Source organism: Cariama cristata, unplaced genomic scaffold (assembly GCF_000690535.1).
Source record: "Cariama cristata isolate BGI_N322 unplaced genomic scaffold, ASM69053v1 scaffold1052, whole genome shotgun sequence".
NCBI classification, from domain to species: domain Eukaryota; kingdom Metazoa; phylum Chordata; class Aves; order Cariamiformes; family Cariamidae; genus Cariama; species Cariama cristata.
Window position 1 is genome coordinate 513 of NW_009605272.1, and position 13,493 is coordinate 14,005.

Consider the following 13,493-nt stretch of genomic DNA (forward strand, 5'->3'; position numbering starts at 1 on the left):
TGTTCTGCAGCTGAGACACACCATCCTGTACTTAATTTGAAATATGGGACTTGTTGGTTTTGCTTTACCATGTGTGAGGCAGTTAATTCTTTTACCTGTTGCATTTATGGCACTGTTCTCATAGTAATTTTTATGATTTTCCTTTATACTGTAAGTTAATAAGTAACTGTGGTCATGTCACCTGTTCCTGTTCCTGCTCAATAAAAACCTGGCAACCTTTATTCACAAGGCAGACTTTAAGAGACTTGAAACTTTTGCTTGCATGAGACAGAGCTAGGACATCTGGATCATACAGAGGACTACTTTAGTTGTAAGGTTGGGAATTAGAGTTAGGTTTTATTTCTCCTAATTTTTTCTGCTAATTTTATAGGAAAATATTTTGCATGTGTGCAACAGAGTAATGGTGAGGTTCTAAGCAGGGCCCTTCTGTCTACTTCTTTTTTTCTCTGTGATGGGGGGGGAAAGATATTCTAGGGCTATGATAAAGATGATGTGTCTAAATCCTGCTTTGTAGGTTTATCCTTGTTGCTTCAGTCTCTGAGTAGTAAATATTTTATATCCTTAACCTTAACTACTGTGATAACTGATATCTTCTGTTATTCTCCTTGTTCTCAAGTCTTCTAGCTATTGTAAGAGAGACAGCAACATCTGCTACTGCAAAAAATTTCTTCCTTGGGATTTTGGGTTGATCATCTAAAACTGACTTTTATTACTAACTTTGTAGTAATGCTGACTGATAATGATACACAGACAGCACTGGATAGCTATGGCTGATTTACACTTGGATATTGTTCTTTGTGTGCATAAGCACTAAAAGAATTTGAATTTTTTTGAATGAACATAAGTTTTGCAAAACTCCGCTGCTTGCACATGTTGCACCCATCAGCAGCCCAGTAAATTGTGAATGTACTCTGATGTGATCTGAAGGCTGAAAGGAATAGTGAAAGAGTTGTTCAATGGCGTACTGTTTTTCATAAAGAAATGGAAGACTCAGAAAAAAGTGCTGAGGGGTCTGTATCAGAAGATGTGTTAAACTGGCAGACAGGAAGAAATCCGACACATTTAAAGCAGAGCTAGACTCGAAGAAGATGCCTCAGCCTAGAAGAGATGATTAGGATGTAATTCCTCATGGCAGACACCCCTCATGATAACCAAATGTTGCAGTCATTATTTTAGGCCAGCGTTACCCCCAGGCCAGAAAGAGAGCAGAGTGTAGCCTGTAAGGCTCATAGCATGGTCCTAAGAGGAGTCAGGGTTGGAAGCAATAAAGCAAAACAAAGTCCTGTGATGAACTGAGTTCCTTTTCATGGAATAAAGACAAGTAAAGGAATAACACACAAGTCAATCTCTCCTGAAGGTAAGAACAAGTGAATTTTTTTCAAAGCCCACCAGTGGCCAAAGCTTTTCTACAGAAAATTGCACATTTTAGAGTGAACCAAAAAATGAAATCCTGCAGAAGTACCACAGTTTAGAGGTGAATTTTTAATCTCTTGCTTATTGCTGGTACTAATAGCACTGCAGTTATGTTCTGCAGTAATAGTTCCCTATTTCTACATACCCTGAATTAGTGGACAAAACTGATTATCACTCTTCTGTAGATGTAAAAGCTGAGGTGAGATAGGTGATGTCTTTTAAGCACAGTCACACAGTTAATGGTGGGGCACAGAAGGCTTAAAATAATTACTAGATATGTTCAGTTTCTAAAGTAAAACTGCAGGCCACATTTTGATCATTATTTAATTTGCTGCATTTTATGCAGTTGAAGTGTCAGGCACAGGATTTATGAAGGCAAGCGCTGTATTTATGAAGCTTACACATTTAAATACCTTTTTTTTTTTTTTTGGAAAGAGAAAAAATGTAGGATGAGAAAATACAAAGAGAGTGGTGTCGTCTCAGTGAATTTATTTACATGTTACCAAATAAAGACCCATTTGATTTAATTATCCTGTGTTTTGAATAAATAAGACAATTTTCTGAGATGAAAAATCTCTTAAGATCTAAATTTAGTGAGAATTTTTGAGAAGCTTCTATATATAAGGCTTCTGTGTGGCAACAAAATTACCAAGAAACATCTTAGTTTTGAAATAACTGAAAGAATATACTCAAATGAGCACATTTCTCCATTCTGTGATGAGCTGTGTCTTTTGGGAACATAGCTAAGAGAAAGGCAATTTGAAAGAAAGTGGAGCTTAGCTGAAATTCACAGCTTATGCTACTGGCCACTGAAACAAAGAAAACCTGAATTCACTCCTGAGTGAATTCTTAGAAAGCTAAATGGTGGAACTGATGTGGATCTGTATAGTGTTTCAGGTCAGTATCTTGAATTACTAGGACTAGGGAAAAAAAAAGAATACTGTCCTGGTCAGGCATAATGTATAATTAGGGTTGGCAAAAATGTCTCGTTGCCAACTTGTTTGTTTTTTTTTCCCCACTTCACGCCAGTTCTACTTGCCACTATCTCAGTTTTCAGTATCAAAAGCCTTAATTCTAGCTTATTTAGGAAAACTGTCTCAAAAAAAAAAAACAACCCAGGAAAAGAAAATCAGTATATAGAGAGATGCATACCTTTGTCACAGTGAACCTACACAGAAGTTTTCTGGATCAGTCAACCTGTGAAACCCAGAGTCTGCAACCAAAGTAAACATGTACCCCCCTTGAATCTCCTCAGAGTCTTTAAATTCAAAACCTGTTTTGGCACAGTGCTTGAATGTCATCACGGTAATATGCACAGTGAACATTGCAATAGCTTTCTTTAACTAGAACCCAGATATCAATGCAGGCGGAAATGTTCATACTTTCTTTCACCCTAAAGCATTTTCCAGATAGGAATTAATTTATAATGAAAACTATGATAGTCTTAATTTTTAGAAGATAAATGATTGCTAATTAGTTACAATAATTTGAAATTTTATAGCACTTTTCTCTATGGATATCAAAACACTTTGCTAAGATGGGTAAGTATTATCATCTCATTTTTCACAAGAGATAACTGAGACAGCCAGAGGTGAAATGGCTGATACAAATTGTACACATCATTACTAGGTTTGGAATTAGAATTCAGGTCTCTGAACACTCCACTATATATTTATGCAAATAGTCTGTAATGATTTCTTCAACTTCAGTGATATCAGTTCTGTTACCCCATTAAAAACTCATGAATTTCATTTAAATATATGGAGATACATTGCAATTGTTTTCTTTTGATTTGATTTGTTTTCTGAATGTAAAACTTTCTGCCTGTCTATTTTCAAGTTTTTCTCAGCACTCCTGAGGTGTAAAAGCTCATTTTAATTCTTAAATGAAATTATGCAGGGAAGTCAGACTCTGGCAGAGACTCAGGACCTTTGGATAAAGATTGAGGAGGGCAGATTAACCATATAATGACAAGAATGACATGTCTACAATATTTCTTTGCACTCACTGTACTTCTGGTGGATGTCATTTTGTCTGGACACTTTGCCTTTCCTGAAATACCTGAAAAATCTGGAATACCTCAAAAGATCTTTTCCCAAATGGATTCCGACCCAAAGCTAGAAACAGGAAATGCATTTTTAGGGACTTTTCCTTGGTATCAAAGTCAGGCTTACACATAAAAAGAGATGTGTTTTCATCCTGCCTATATTTGTTATTCTGAATATTTAGGTTTCTTTACATTCAACTTCTGAATTTTCTGATTTCTCGTAGTATTTTATAGCTCTAGTATTTGTACAAAATTGCTCCAATGTTCATTTTAAGATGTTTTACTGGGAAATGGAGGCCATGTTTGAAATCAAAAGGCAGAACAAATTTAGAGTAAGAGCAATGCTTGTGCTTTTTTTCTTCTTTCAGAGATGTTTATATGAATGATCAATGTGTTTGGTTTTTATATGAAAAAATTTGGATCTTTCCCACTCCAGAGGACAGTGGTAACTACTGAAATTGTAGCACTCTGAAAATGATAGTCTGAAAGCTGAAAAATTGCTGGGGGGTGTTAGTTAAGCTGTTTAAAGGGGTTTTTTTGTTTTAATTGTGTTAATTTTATTAATTCACTTTCCATGAATATAGAATGTTTTGAAGAAAGTCCTTTTTTTCTTAAAGATTAATCTCTCCTGCTTCTCCATTCAAGATGGTCTCAGAATGTCTATCTCCTGATATTTTTGTGAAGTCCACCAGAAAAGTGGAGGAATAGCTGTGTTGTCTCAAAACCAAATTTCCCCCCAGTATATTAAAGAGAAGCCCAAAACATGTAAATCTGTCTTCAGCTTCCCCTGTTACACAGTAATTAGTCTTTCTATAGTGATGTACACAGAGCCCGGAGTCCTAAAACCTGAACTAGTTAATTCACCCTACAAAGTAGGACATATATTTGGGTTATCCATATTCATAGCGTACAGGCAGAACAAAAATACTATCTTTGCCAATCTCAAAGCATTTGAGAGGAAATGAAAATGGTCTAAATGGCAGATGAAGGCAAAAATACTGAAAGTTCCCCTTCACCACCACCAGGTGAAGAGGACATGCCATCTTTTCCCAAGGAACAGGAGGGAGCTGATGAGAAGCCAGCAGAAGATGCACAGGCAGATCACAGTGGCATCCATGAGTATTTCCCACCATTATGTAGTGATTTCAGTACTGAACCTAGAGTAGCTTCTGGCTTCTGCCACCACTCACCCCTTCCTTACTAGTACGTGTTCATCTTCAGTTGCTGCTCTTGGTGTTACCAAATTTCATTTTGATTCTGGTCAAAGATGACACCTTCCAGTGAAGTTCTGGGCTGACCACTGTGACTGCAGTTCCTGCTGTCCCTCAGCCCACAAGGTCTCTCCCCTGAAAATTTTTACTGCTTAGACCCATCTCTGTAGCTAGTATTGCAATCAATTTGTGAACTCTTTCAGTCAGAGACTTGTATTTCTCCTTTTAACATTGTTTCACCTCCAATGTCTATTTTGGATGTTCTGCGTGTCATCTAACACACTAGATCTAGGTAGCATGGAAAACAAAATCCACTAGTGAGTCTCCTGTGGAACTTTGGAAGGATTTTTGATGCTTGTATTGGTGCATTACTTTTGGCGTTTGTTTGATCTTCCTATTATATCTTTTTCCTGTTATAGGATGTGTTTCTTTCCTTCCCCTGAGTTTTAAAATATGGTTTTTTGAAAGCAAACTTCTCCCTAGACTTAATGCTAAACAACAGGAAGTCCATTGTTGGGCAGAAGGGATTTTTTTTTTTTTTTTACTACTACAGAACTATGTATTTATTAAACATGGCATGTATGAGCAAATTAGTCAAAGGAATTTATTCCTAAGAGAGAAATCTTCATTGATCTTTGCAGAAGAAAGCAAAACTAGTCTTCCAAAGGAATCACCAACTGAAGAGGAACAAGAGGAAGAAGTGGAGCAAGTGGAATCAGACACTAAGAGCATTGGTGAGTACTGCTTTCCTCTGAGGAGATGTTGACATGACCTTAAAAATCCCAGTACTTTCTAGTTTTCATTTTTTCACTCTTACTGTTATGAACAGCATCTCAGACCAGTGCCATGAAGTTACAGTTACAGAGTTTCTGTGCTCCCCTTCAGTTGGCTTACCTTGTGTACTTCAGTTTGCTCTTTCCTATGGCTGGTCTCTGACCCCTTTGGTTGTTTTTCACAGAACACCCAGCAGAGAAAAAAATCAAGACAGGATGAAAAGCTTACAAAATAGGTAATGGGGATTTGATCTGAGGTATCAAACTGAAAAGTACTTTTTACAAGTGCTTGTGACTAGTTGGAAGTCAAGCTGACTGTATTCTGCGTTGCAGTCCAGCAAAGAACTACACTGGGTCACACATTAGCAGTATGCCTTTTTGAGGACGATTAGTGTCTTATGGTGTTCTGTTGTAAGTGGTTTTACTAATTGTTTTGTATAATGATGTGCATTGAATAGCTACTGAAAAAAGACACTTTAAACTTTATTTGGTTTCTAAAGCTGAGGCCCAAACACCAAGCAAAGCTAAACTGAACTACTTCAGTAGGTCTTGAGTTTTAAAATCAATGTTTTTAAAACATTCTCAAAATTTTTCTTCATTACATTCTTCAGTTTTGAATACTCACAGTAAAGTTTTAAAAGCCTGAAGGAGTGCTTGTTACAGGCTGTTCTGGGACAAGTTGTTACTAAGACAAGGTACCCCTCTTTTGAGCTATGATGTGCCTATTACTCTCTTGAAGGAGGCGGGGAATGTGTGAATCCTTCCCTTTTACAGTTAGGTGCAAATATCAGCAAGAAGCCTAAAATTTATGGTGAATATAAATTTCCTTTATGTTCCCACTTCTGAGATGCAGAAGGCGACTTGGAAGAGCAAGATAATAGTGAAGTACCCTCGGAGACACAAAAAAGGCCTGAGAATGTAGAAAAGAAAATCTCGGAAACTTTCTTCTATAAATATGAAGATATATATTCATGGCCATTTGTCACTGAAGACTCTGGGATACCAATTAACCTTCTTACTCTTAAGTATCCTTTCTGTTGAGGCTGTGCAAATTTAAAGCTAAAGATATTTAATATGTGTTCTTAAAATTGTACTTGTCTAATTTGGAGTAGCCTATGTGACATTAGTGGGATACTTTTGGTTGAGACATAGATAAGAATCCTGACCAGTTATGGTTCTGGGTGAAGTTAATCTTAAACATTGTCTTGACCTCATAAACATTTCTTATTGGGCATAATTCTTACTGTTATAAATACTCTTGTAGAACTAGATCATGGCCAAGTTAATGTGACCAGGCAGGAGACTAGCATAAGAATATCCCCTGCAAAGCTCTCCCTCTCTGTGTAGCTACACTGGTGTTCCCCAAGAAGCTGAGGGGAGGGCAGGAGAAGAGCAGCTGTGTACCTCATACTTCCTCACAGAACTGTTAAGGGAGAAGTGGGGAAGAAACCAGGTGGATTTGTAGCCTGGTTCTCAGAAGATCTAAACTAGTCAAATGAAGGAAGTGGTGATGCCCATCAATTAAGAGCTACAATAAGTCATTTGATAGGTATGGTTAAGTAGGATATGATATGTGACTTTCACAGTTGCTGGTGGTTTTCTCTGTGGACACAGCCAAGTTCCTGTCGAAGACTGGATTTTCCCTTCTCTATGTCTGCCTGTAAACATTTAAAAAGTGAGCTTGAGCACTTTCTTGGTTTGATCTCTTGTCTGTAGAACAGTTCCTAGTAATCTGATGCATATCTCATAGATTTTGTTGGAAAAGAGAACACCAATAGAATATTAATCCCTTGCAGCCCCAAAGGATCCAGCAGAGGCAAGAGGTGTGCCCTGTAGTGGAGATGAAAGGACAGAATATCAACTTTAGAAGGTCTTCACTTGTGCCTTTCCCTCAGTTATAGAGGCTAGATACATTTTACCTTCACTGTATACTGAACAAAACTATTTCCTACCATCAGGATTTTAGTCACCAGATTCAGTATTCCCATTTCAGTTTTGGTTTAAGTGTTTCTATCCACTTAGTAAACTTTCCTAGAAAGCCAATATCAAACCTTTTCCTTATTGAACTGTTCTCAGACATTCTTTTGGATACGACTGCACCAGAAGTGTAAACTTGCTGCTCATGGATAGACAAACACTGATGTATATAGCAGGCAACCAAGTGGTGCTTCTGGACCTGAAAACTAAATCTCAAAGTTATCTTCGGAGCAGCAGTGGTGGTGGAATTGGGTTTATCATGGTATGGCTTTTGTTTCGTTTTTTAGGATGTTAGTCGCCTTCTAGAAGTGAAATGTTCACTTGGTTGCCTGATGGGAGATTTCTACAGCTGCACATGCATATACAGAAGAAAGTATGGTATTGATTAGAGGGATGTGTGGACCATGCAGCGTGGGCTACACAGCCAGCCTATCAACATAATTGGCAGAGGACAAATATCTGCATACCTAAGTCCCAGGCTCAGCTACCTTAAAGGACTGACAGGTGCCAGCTGAGAATAATTTTTAGAACTATTACATTCTTATTTTGGCTTATATCACCTTGGGGTTTTTTTTGAACACTCATCTCTCTTAGTCATAGCTGATAGTAGTATAGTGTTTTGCCTGCAGTTAAAATTTAGAAAATCAAGTTCCCAGATAAATGAAGGAAAAAAGTATCTCTTTTCACTTTAGTAAGCTCCCACCAAGATCTTGGACTCTCAAATGCTTCCTCTGGATTTGAAGCACCTTACCCTGTGAAGGGCTCTGCCATGTCTCAGTTGTATTCCACATGAGGAAGGCTTTCAGAATACCAGCCTCAGACTGTTCTGCTCCACTGTAAGCAGCCTTTTCTGGGGAATTGCAGTACATCTTTGTGTCTTCAGAACAATGTCATTCAGGATGGCTTTTCGGTAGCTGTCTACTGAAGTAGATGGCTGCTGACACAAATGCTGCTCATGGAAAGATCAGCTAGTGGGCTAAGTGAGGTAGGAATACTAAAAGGATGCATGATAAAGCAAATTATTTCACAGTTTGTCATGGTTCTGCATTATATGTGCAATATTTATGTGCATCATTGTTTTACTGTTTTGTGTTCATAGTAGCTTCGTTCTGATATTGAGTAGATTGGCAGTTGTTCAGAATAAACACACAGAAAAATGTAACCTAGAATTTATGGCAGTATCTTTTGACTAACGAGTGAGTAAGTACAACAACTTAATAGCTAGCAGGATAGAGACAAAGATGTCATTTCAGCATGCAACGAGACTTTTGCTTTTTCAAGGCACACCCTACTAAGCAGTACTTTGCAGTAGGAGAAAAAGGAAAGAAGCCAAACCTCATCATCTATGATTATCCTTCGCTGAGGCCCTACAGAATACTGCGAGGTAGTGTAAAAAGTTCTATTTTCATTTTACATAAATGGGCCAGTGTTTATAGATCCCAGCAGATGGAGTAGTGGGTCACTTTAGAAGTTTAGAAGGAAATACAACCTTTGGTCCTTCAAAGAAAAATAGAAAACACCAGTTTCAAGCTTTTTTTCATTATTGCATGGGAGAAAACTTTTATTTAGTAGAAATAGCCAACTAAGAGCTATTACCTAGTGAAAAAAATAATTTCAGTGAAAGCTGAGCTCCTTCTAAGTAGATTTTCCTACTGTTTCTTCCTCTTTTTTGTTTGTGTGTGTGTTGGGGCTTGTATGTTTAGGTGGAACAGAGAAAGCCTATGTTTTATTCCTCTTTTTTGTTTGTGTGTCTGTTGGGGCTTATATATTTAGGTGGAACAGAGAAAGCCTATGTTTTTGGTGATTTCAACAATGCTGGCACTTTGCTGGCCAGTGTTGGGAGCAGCCCTGACTACATGCTGACTATCTGGGACTGGAAACAAGAAAAGATTGTGCTGAGGTCAAAAGCTTTTTCACAGGATGTTTACAAGGTCACATTTTCTGCTGATAATGAGGAGCAACTAACTACATCTGGAGCAGGACACATCAGGTAGCTTTATGGATTAGGATTAATACATATCACCTCTAAAGTCATAATATGTAGAAGATGACTAACAGAAATGCATCTTTAGCAAACATAGACCAATGAAGAACGCTATTTTTCCTGGCCATTACAATTACAAAAATGAGAAAGTTCAAGTCCTTCAGGCAGTCAGCCAAGTCTTGTAACACCTTTGCTGAGCAAAAAGGATGATGCTTGATGTTGAATGTTGGTATCACTGGCCCCATTCGAGTAATTTCAACAAGTACTGGGGATAATTAATAAAAAAGATTTATATATACACGTCTTATACCTGGTTACATAGCATATACGCCTCCTGTGCCTTCTGGGCTTTTTACCTTTGATTTCTTGAACTCATCTGTTGCTTGGGCAGCCATTAGAACTGGTTGCCAAGTCATGGATCAGAAACGCTCTGATACCACCAAAAGCCTGCAAGGAAGCCTTACAAAAGGTATGCTTCCATACACTCTCTTCCCTGGTAAGTTCATGGATCTTTTTGTGATAAAAACCACATCATGACTTTAAGTTCTTTGGGACAGGGATTAGCTTTATATTCTGTATTTATCCAGTGTTCAGTCTTAATACAGCAGAAACTTAAGATGTGACTTGGATGCTATTGTAACAGAGATGATACCTTTAAAATTACAACATATCTAAAGTTTCTTTGAATTTTAACAGAGGAATCAGATCAAAATCTGACATTTGTTCTATAGTTTGGTTGCAAGGTGGGTCTGAAATAGCAAATGGCTTATTTAGACCCAGAATGAATGTGGTTTAGAATACATTATTTATGGAAATCTGACAAAACAAAATTCTGACATAGCTTTTATAACATGATAAACATGACCTTTTGCCCAAATGAGGTCTCAAATTCCAATTTCCAACACCTGTCTTAAATATAATGTCTCCTGCACACACAGTGAACCATCCCTAATTGCAGTAGATGTTAATTTTTCTGTAATGCTGTGATTTAAAGTTATGTTTTATACTTCTAAAAATATAATGATCAAATAGAAATAGCTATGAAGATCTAGGATAAAACTTTTGGCTCAGTGAGATTTTATAATCAAGCTCAATTCCATGGGGGTACTTGGATGAAATTCAGTGGAGACCTTAGTCCCTTGGATTTACAAAGTTGAGTATCATACACTGAAGACAGCAAGAGTAAAATAGGTATCCCTATTTATGTGTATTGGTTGCAGCTGGAAAGATGTAGCTATGCATTTTATATTTATTAATTTTAAATTGTGGTTTAATCTTCGTTCTGCCCATTCCAAATCCTTTTCCTAGCTTTTTCATAGGGGTAGTATAGGGAAACGTTTGTGTAGTTACAAAGCTTTATCTCATTTTAAAAAGAAAAACACAAGGTCTTCTGTGGAAAAGAATAAATGAACAGCCCTTACCTCAGAGGCATCCTTGGTAAGATTATTACAATGTCTGAGAGGGATTGAAGAGTGTGTTCAGGAAATCTTGTATCAGAGAGCAATGCTTTTTTCTGTACTCAGGTTCTGGAAGATGAATCACACATTCACTGGTCTCAAGTTACAAGGAGCTTTGGGTAGGTTTGGAAAAACAGCATTGAGCAACATTATAGGTTATGTGGAGCTGCCTGATGGGAAGGTAAGTAAGAAAAAGTTTAATTGATTTTATGTTCCCTCTCAGGTTTTGATATGAAGTCTACTGAGTAAGTTGGAGAGTTACTATTTGCTTCAAAGTGATTTGAATTAGACCCTCAATGCACTGCTCTGATAAGCTAATATTGACATTAATTTGCCAAAAACCTGGCTTGTTTTGTAATAATTGAAAAGTACGGTTAGTATTGTAATTCCCAGACAAAAGATCTCTGTTGGCTTAGAGCTGAGGCTCCTCCAATGGGGTAGTGAAAGCGTTAGTGTAAAGAAATACAAAGACTGTTAGCCCTAATCTTTAACCATTTCTGTGCATGTAAATTATGTCACATTTCTAAAAAGTTGAGTCGTCTCACCCTTTATACCTTCTCTTGCAAACACCTGTACGTTGCTATCGATTTAATGCTTTCATGGAAGGAAGTAACAAATGTTAACCAGATTATTGCCAATGTTTCTGCATGGTTAAGTGCAGGTGCTTATGTGCTTCCCTTCATTTGCATTGAAGGTGATCTCAGGGACTGAGTGGGGCAACTTGCTGCTTTGGGAAGGGGGCCTCATTAAAGTAGAGCTCTGTCGAGCTGGACACAAGCCCTGTCACAGTGGCCCTGTCAGCCAGTTAGTTCTGGATGGAGAACTTGTCACTGTTGGAAAAGATGGCTTCATTCGGGTGAGTTTTTCTTCCACTTTGCCTTTAGATATGCAAATTTGTGGTCAGCAGGTAAATGTTACATATTTTCTTTATCAGGGCTTATTCATGGAGGCAATTTTGCAGTGCAGTTTCTTTCTGAGAATGAATTTTTAGAACAAACAGAATAAGAGCACATCTCCACAGTTGTGCATGTTTGAATTGGATAGTGTTCACGAAGTGTTCTCTGTTTAATAGTTGTAAATAAATCACCTTTTACTCTAATAAATCAAAATAATTTTCAGTGATTCTCTAACAGCTTTGTTCTTGCCTGCATTCTAACATTTTTTTTCAAGTGTAGTTTTAGTTGATCTTTATAATTTTCAGGCCTATTAATACATTTGGTGTTATTTCAAAGGATAAACTACAGCAATATTTGAAATTAATTTTTTGAGCATTTGAAAGCTCAGATTATTAATGTTAAAATGACATAGAAATTAACTAGCATCTCAGAGAGACATATACTGAAATGGAGGAACAATTAAAAGAAAAAGCATCCTGAAGTTAACGTAATTCTATAAATTAAGGTAAAAAAGTTTTCCTTATCTATGTCACCAGTTTCTGATCTCATCTGTCAGTTATCAAGGATTTTGGTGTGAAAGACACCAATAATCAATAGGAAGCTAACTTATAGACAGTGGAGGCTTTCATATACCCTGGAGTTTTTGTTGTTGTTGTTTGCTGTGTTTTATAAATTAATATTATTCCATTAGGAAAATTCACTTGGTTATAAGGGTGCCAACTGATATCTTGTCCTTATCCCCCAGAGCAGAACATGGATGTGTTAGATTTCCCATTCTTTCTTCTGTGCTGCCTCAGTATGAGCAATGCTGAGAGCAGGCAGATATCATTTACTCTTTATAGTTCTGAGGCTGCCACGTACACCTCTGCTAGTGCCAGGGCTGAATTTAAGCTACTGTTGTTTCAGAATTGGACAGACAACTTTTACATATACTTTGCATTGCACCCAAATGTATCAGATAGTACTCGCTGATTGTCATTCTTCTAGGTTACATTCAAAGCAGTGAGGCAGATATGACAGGTTTCATACTCTACCTGTAAAATCTACACTCCCCTGGTTTCTTATAATTTTGAATTTCCATATTAATTGTGTATGAAAACATAACCTGGCCTTATAACACCCCCCCCCCCCCCTTTTTTTTTTTCCTCTACAAACCCCCCCCCCCTTTTTTTTTTTATGCTTCCAACGCTATGAAGGTGTGGAACTTCGAGACAATAGATGCTGCCGATGCTGTGGATGACACAGGGTTACTGGAGGTGGAGCCTATGAATGAACTTCATGTTGGCAGGAATGTCAGTCTGAGTTTCATGTCAAAAGTTCATGACTGTGGACAGCCCGTTTGGTATGCGCAGGTAAGATAATCTCAAGTACTTACATCTCTGTGGAGAAACATAGAATGAGGGAAGTAATGTTCAGTAACAGCAGGAGTCCATTACAAATCAGTACGCTTCTTTTTGGTAGAATTCAGTCTTCTTCTGGAGATATATATATATAAACTTCTGGTTTTATTTATATATATATATATCTATGTATATGGAATCTTCTTTCAAACAGTGGAACAGGGTTCCTGGAGAGTTGGTTTATGTCCCATGCCTGTCAGTGTTTAAGAGACTTTTGGACAATGCCCTTAATAATATGCTTTAACTTTTGGTCAGCCCTGAAGTGGTCAGGCAGCTGGCCTAGATGATCATTGTAGGTACCTTCCAACTGAACTGTTCTATGCTACTCTATTCTA

At 37.5% G+C, this 13,493-nt stretch overlaps 1 protein-coding gene across 1 annotated transcript in view; it reads left to right on the forward strand.

The window, feature by feature from the left end:
• The first annotated feature begins 4,436 nt into the window (after positions 1-4,436).
• The window catches only part of CFAP44 (cilia and flagella associated protein 44), a 41,215-nt gene continuing 32,158 nt past the window's right edge, over positions 4,437-13,493 (forward strand). Inside the window, exons 1-9 of the mRNA XM_009695867.1 lie at positions 4,437-4,608; positions 5,313-5,405; positions 6,292-6,469; positions 7,521-7,683; positions 8,703-8,805; positions 9,195-9,411; positions 10,929-11,043; positions 11,557-11,718; positions 12,955-13,110. Coding sequence (XP_009694169.1) covers positions 4,437-4,608; positions 5,313-5,405; positions 6,292-6,469; positions 7,521-7,683; positions 8,703-8,805; positions 9,195-9,411; positions 10,929-11,043; positions 11,557-11,718; positions 12,955-13,110 — 1,359 coding nt within the window. The remainder of the gene's footprint in view (positions 4,609-5,312; positions 5,406-6,291; positions 6,470-7,520; positions 7,684-8,702; positions 8,806-9,194; positions 9,412-10,928; positions 11,044-11,556; positions 11,719-12,954; positions 13,111-13,493) is intronic.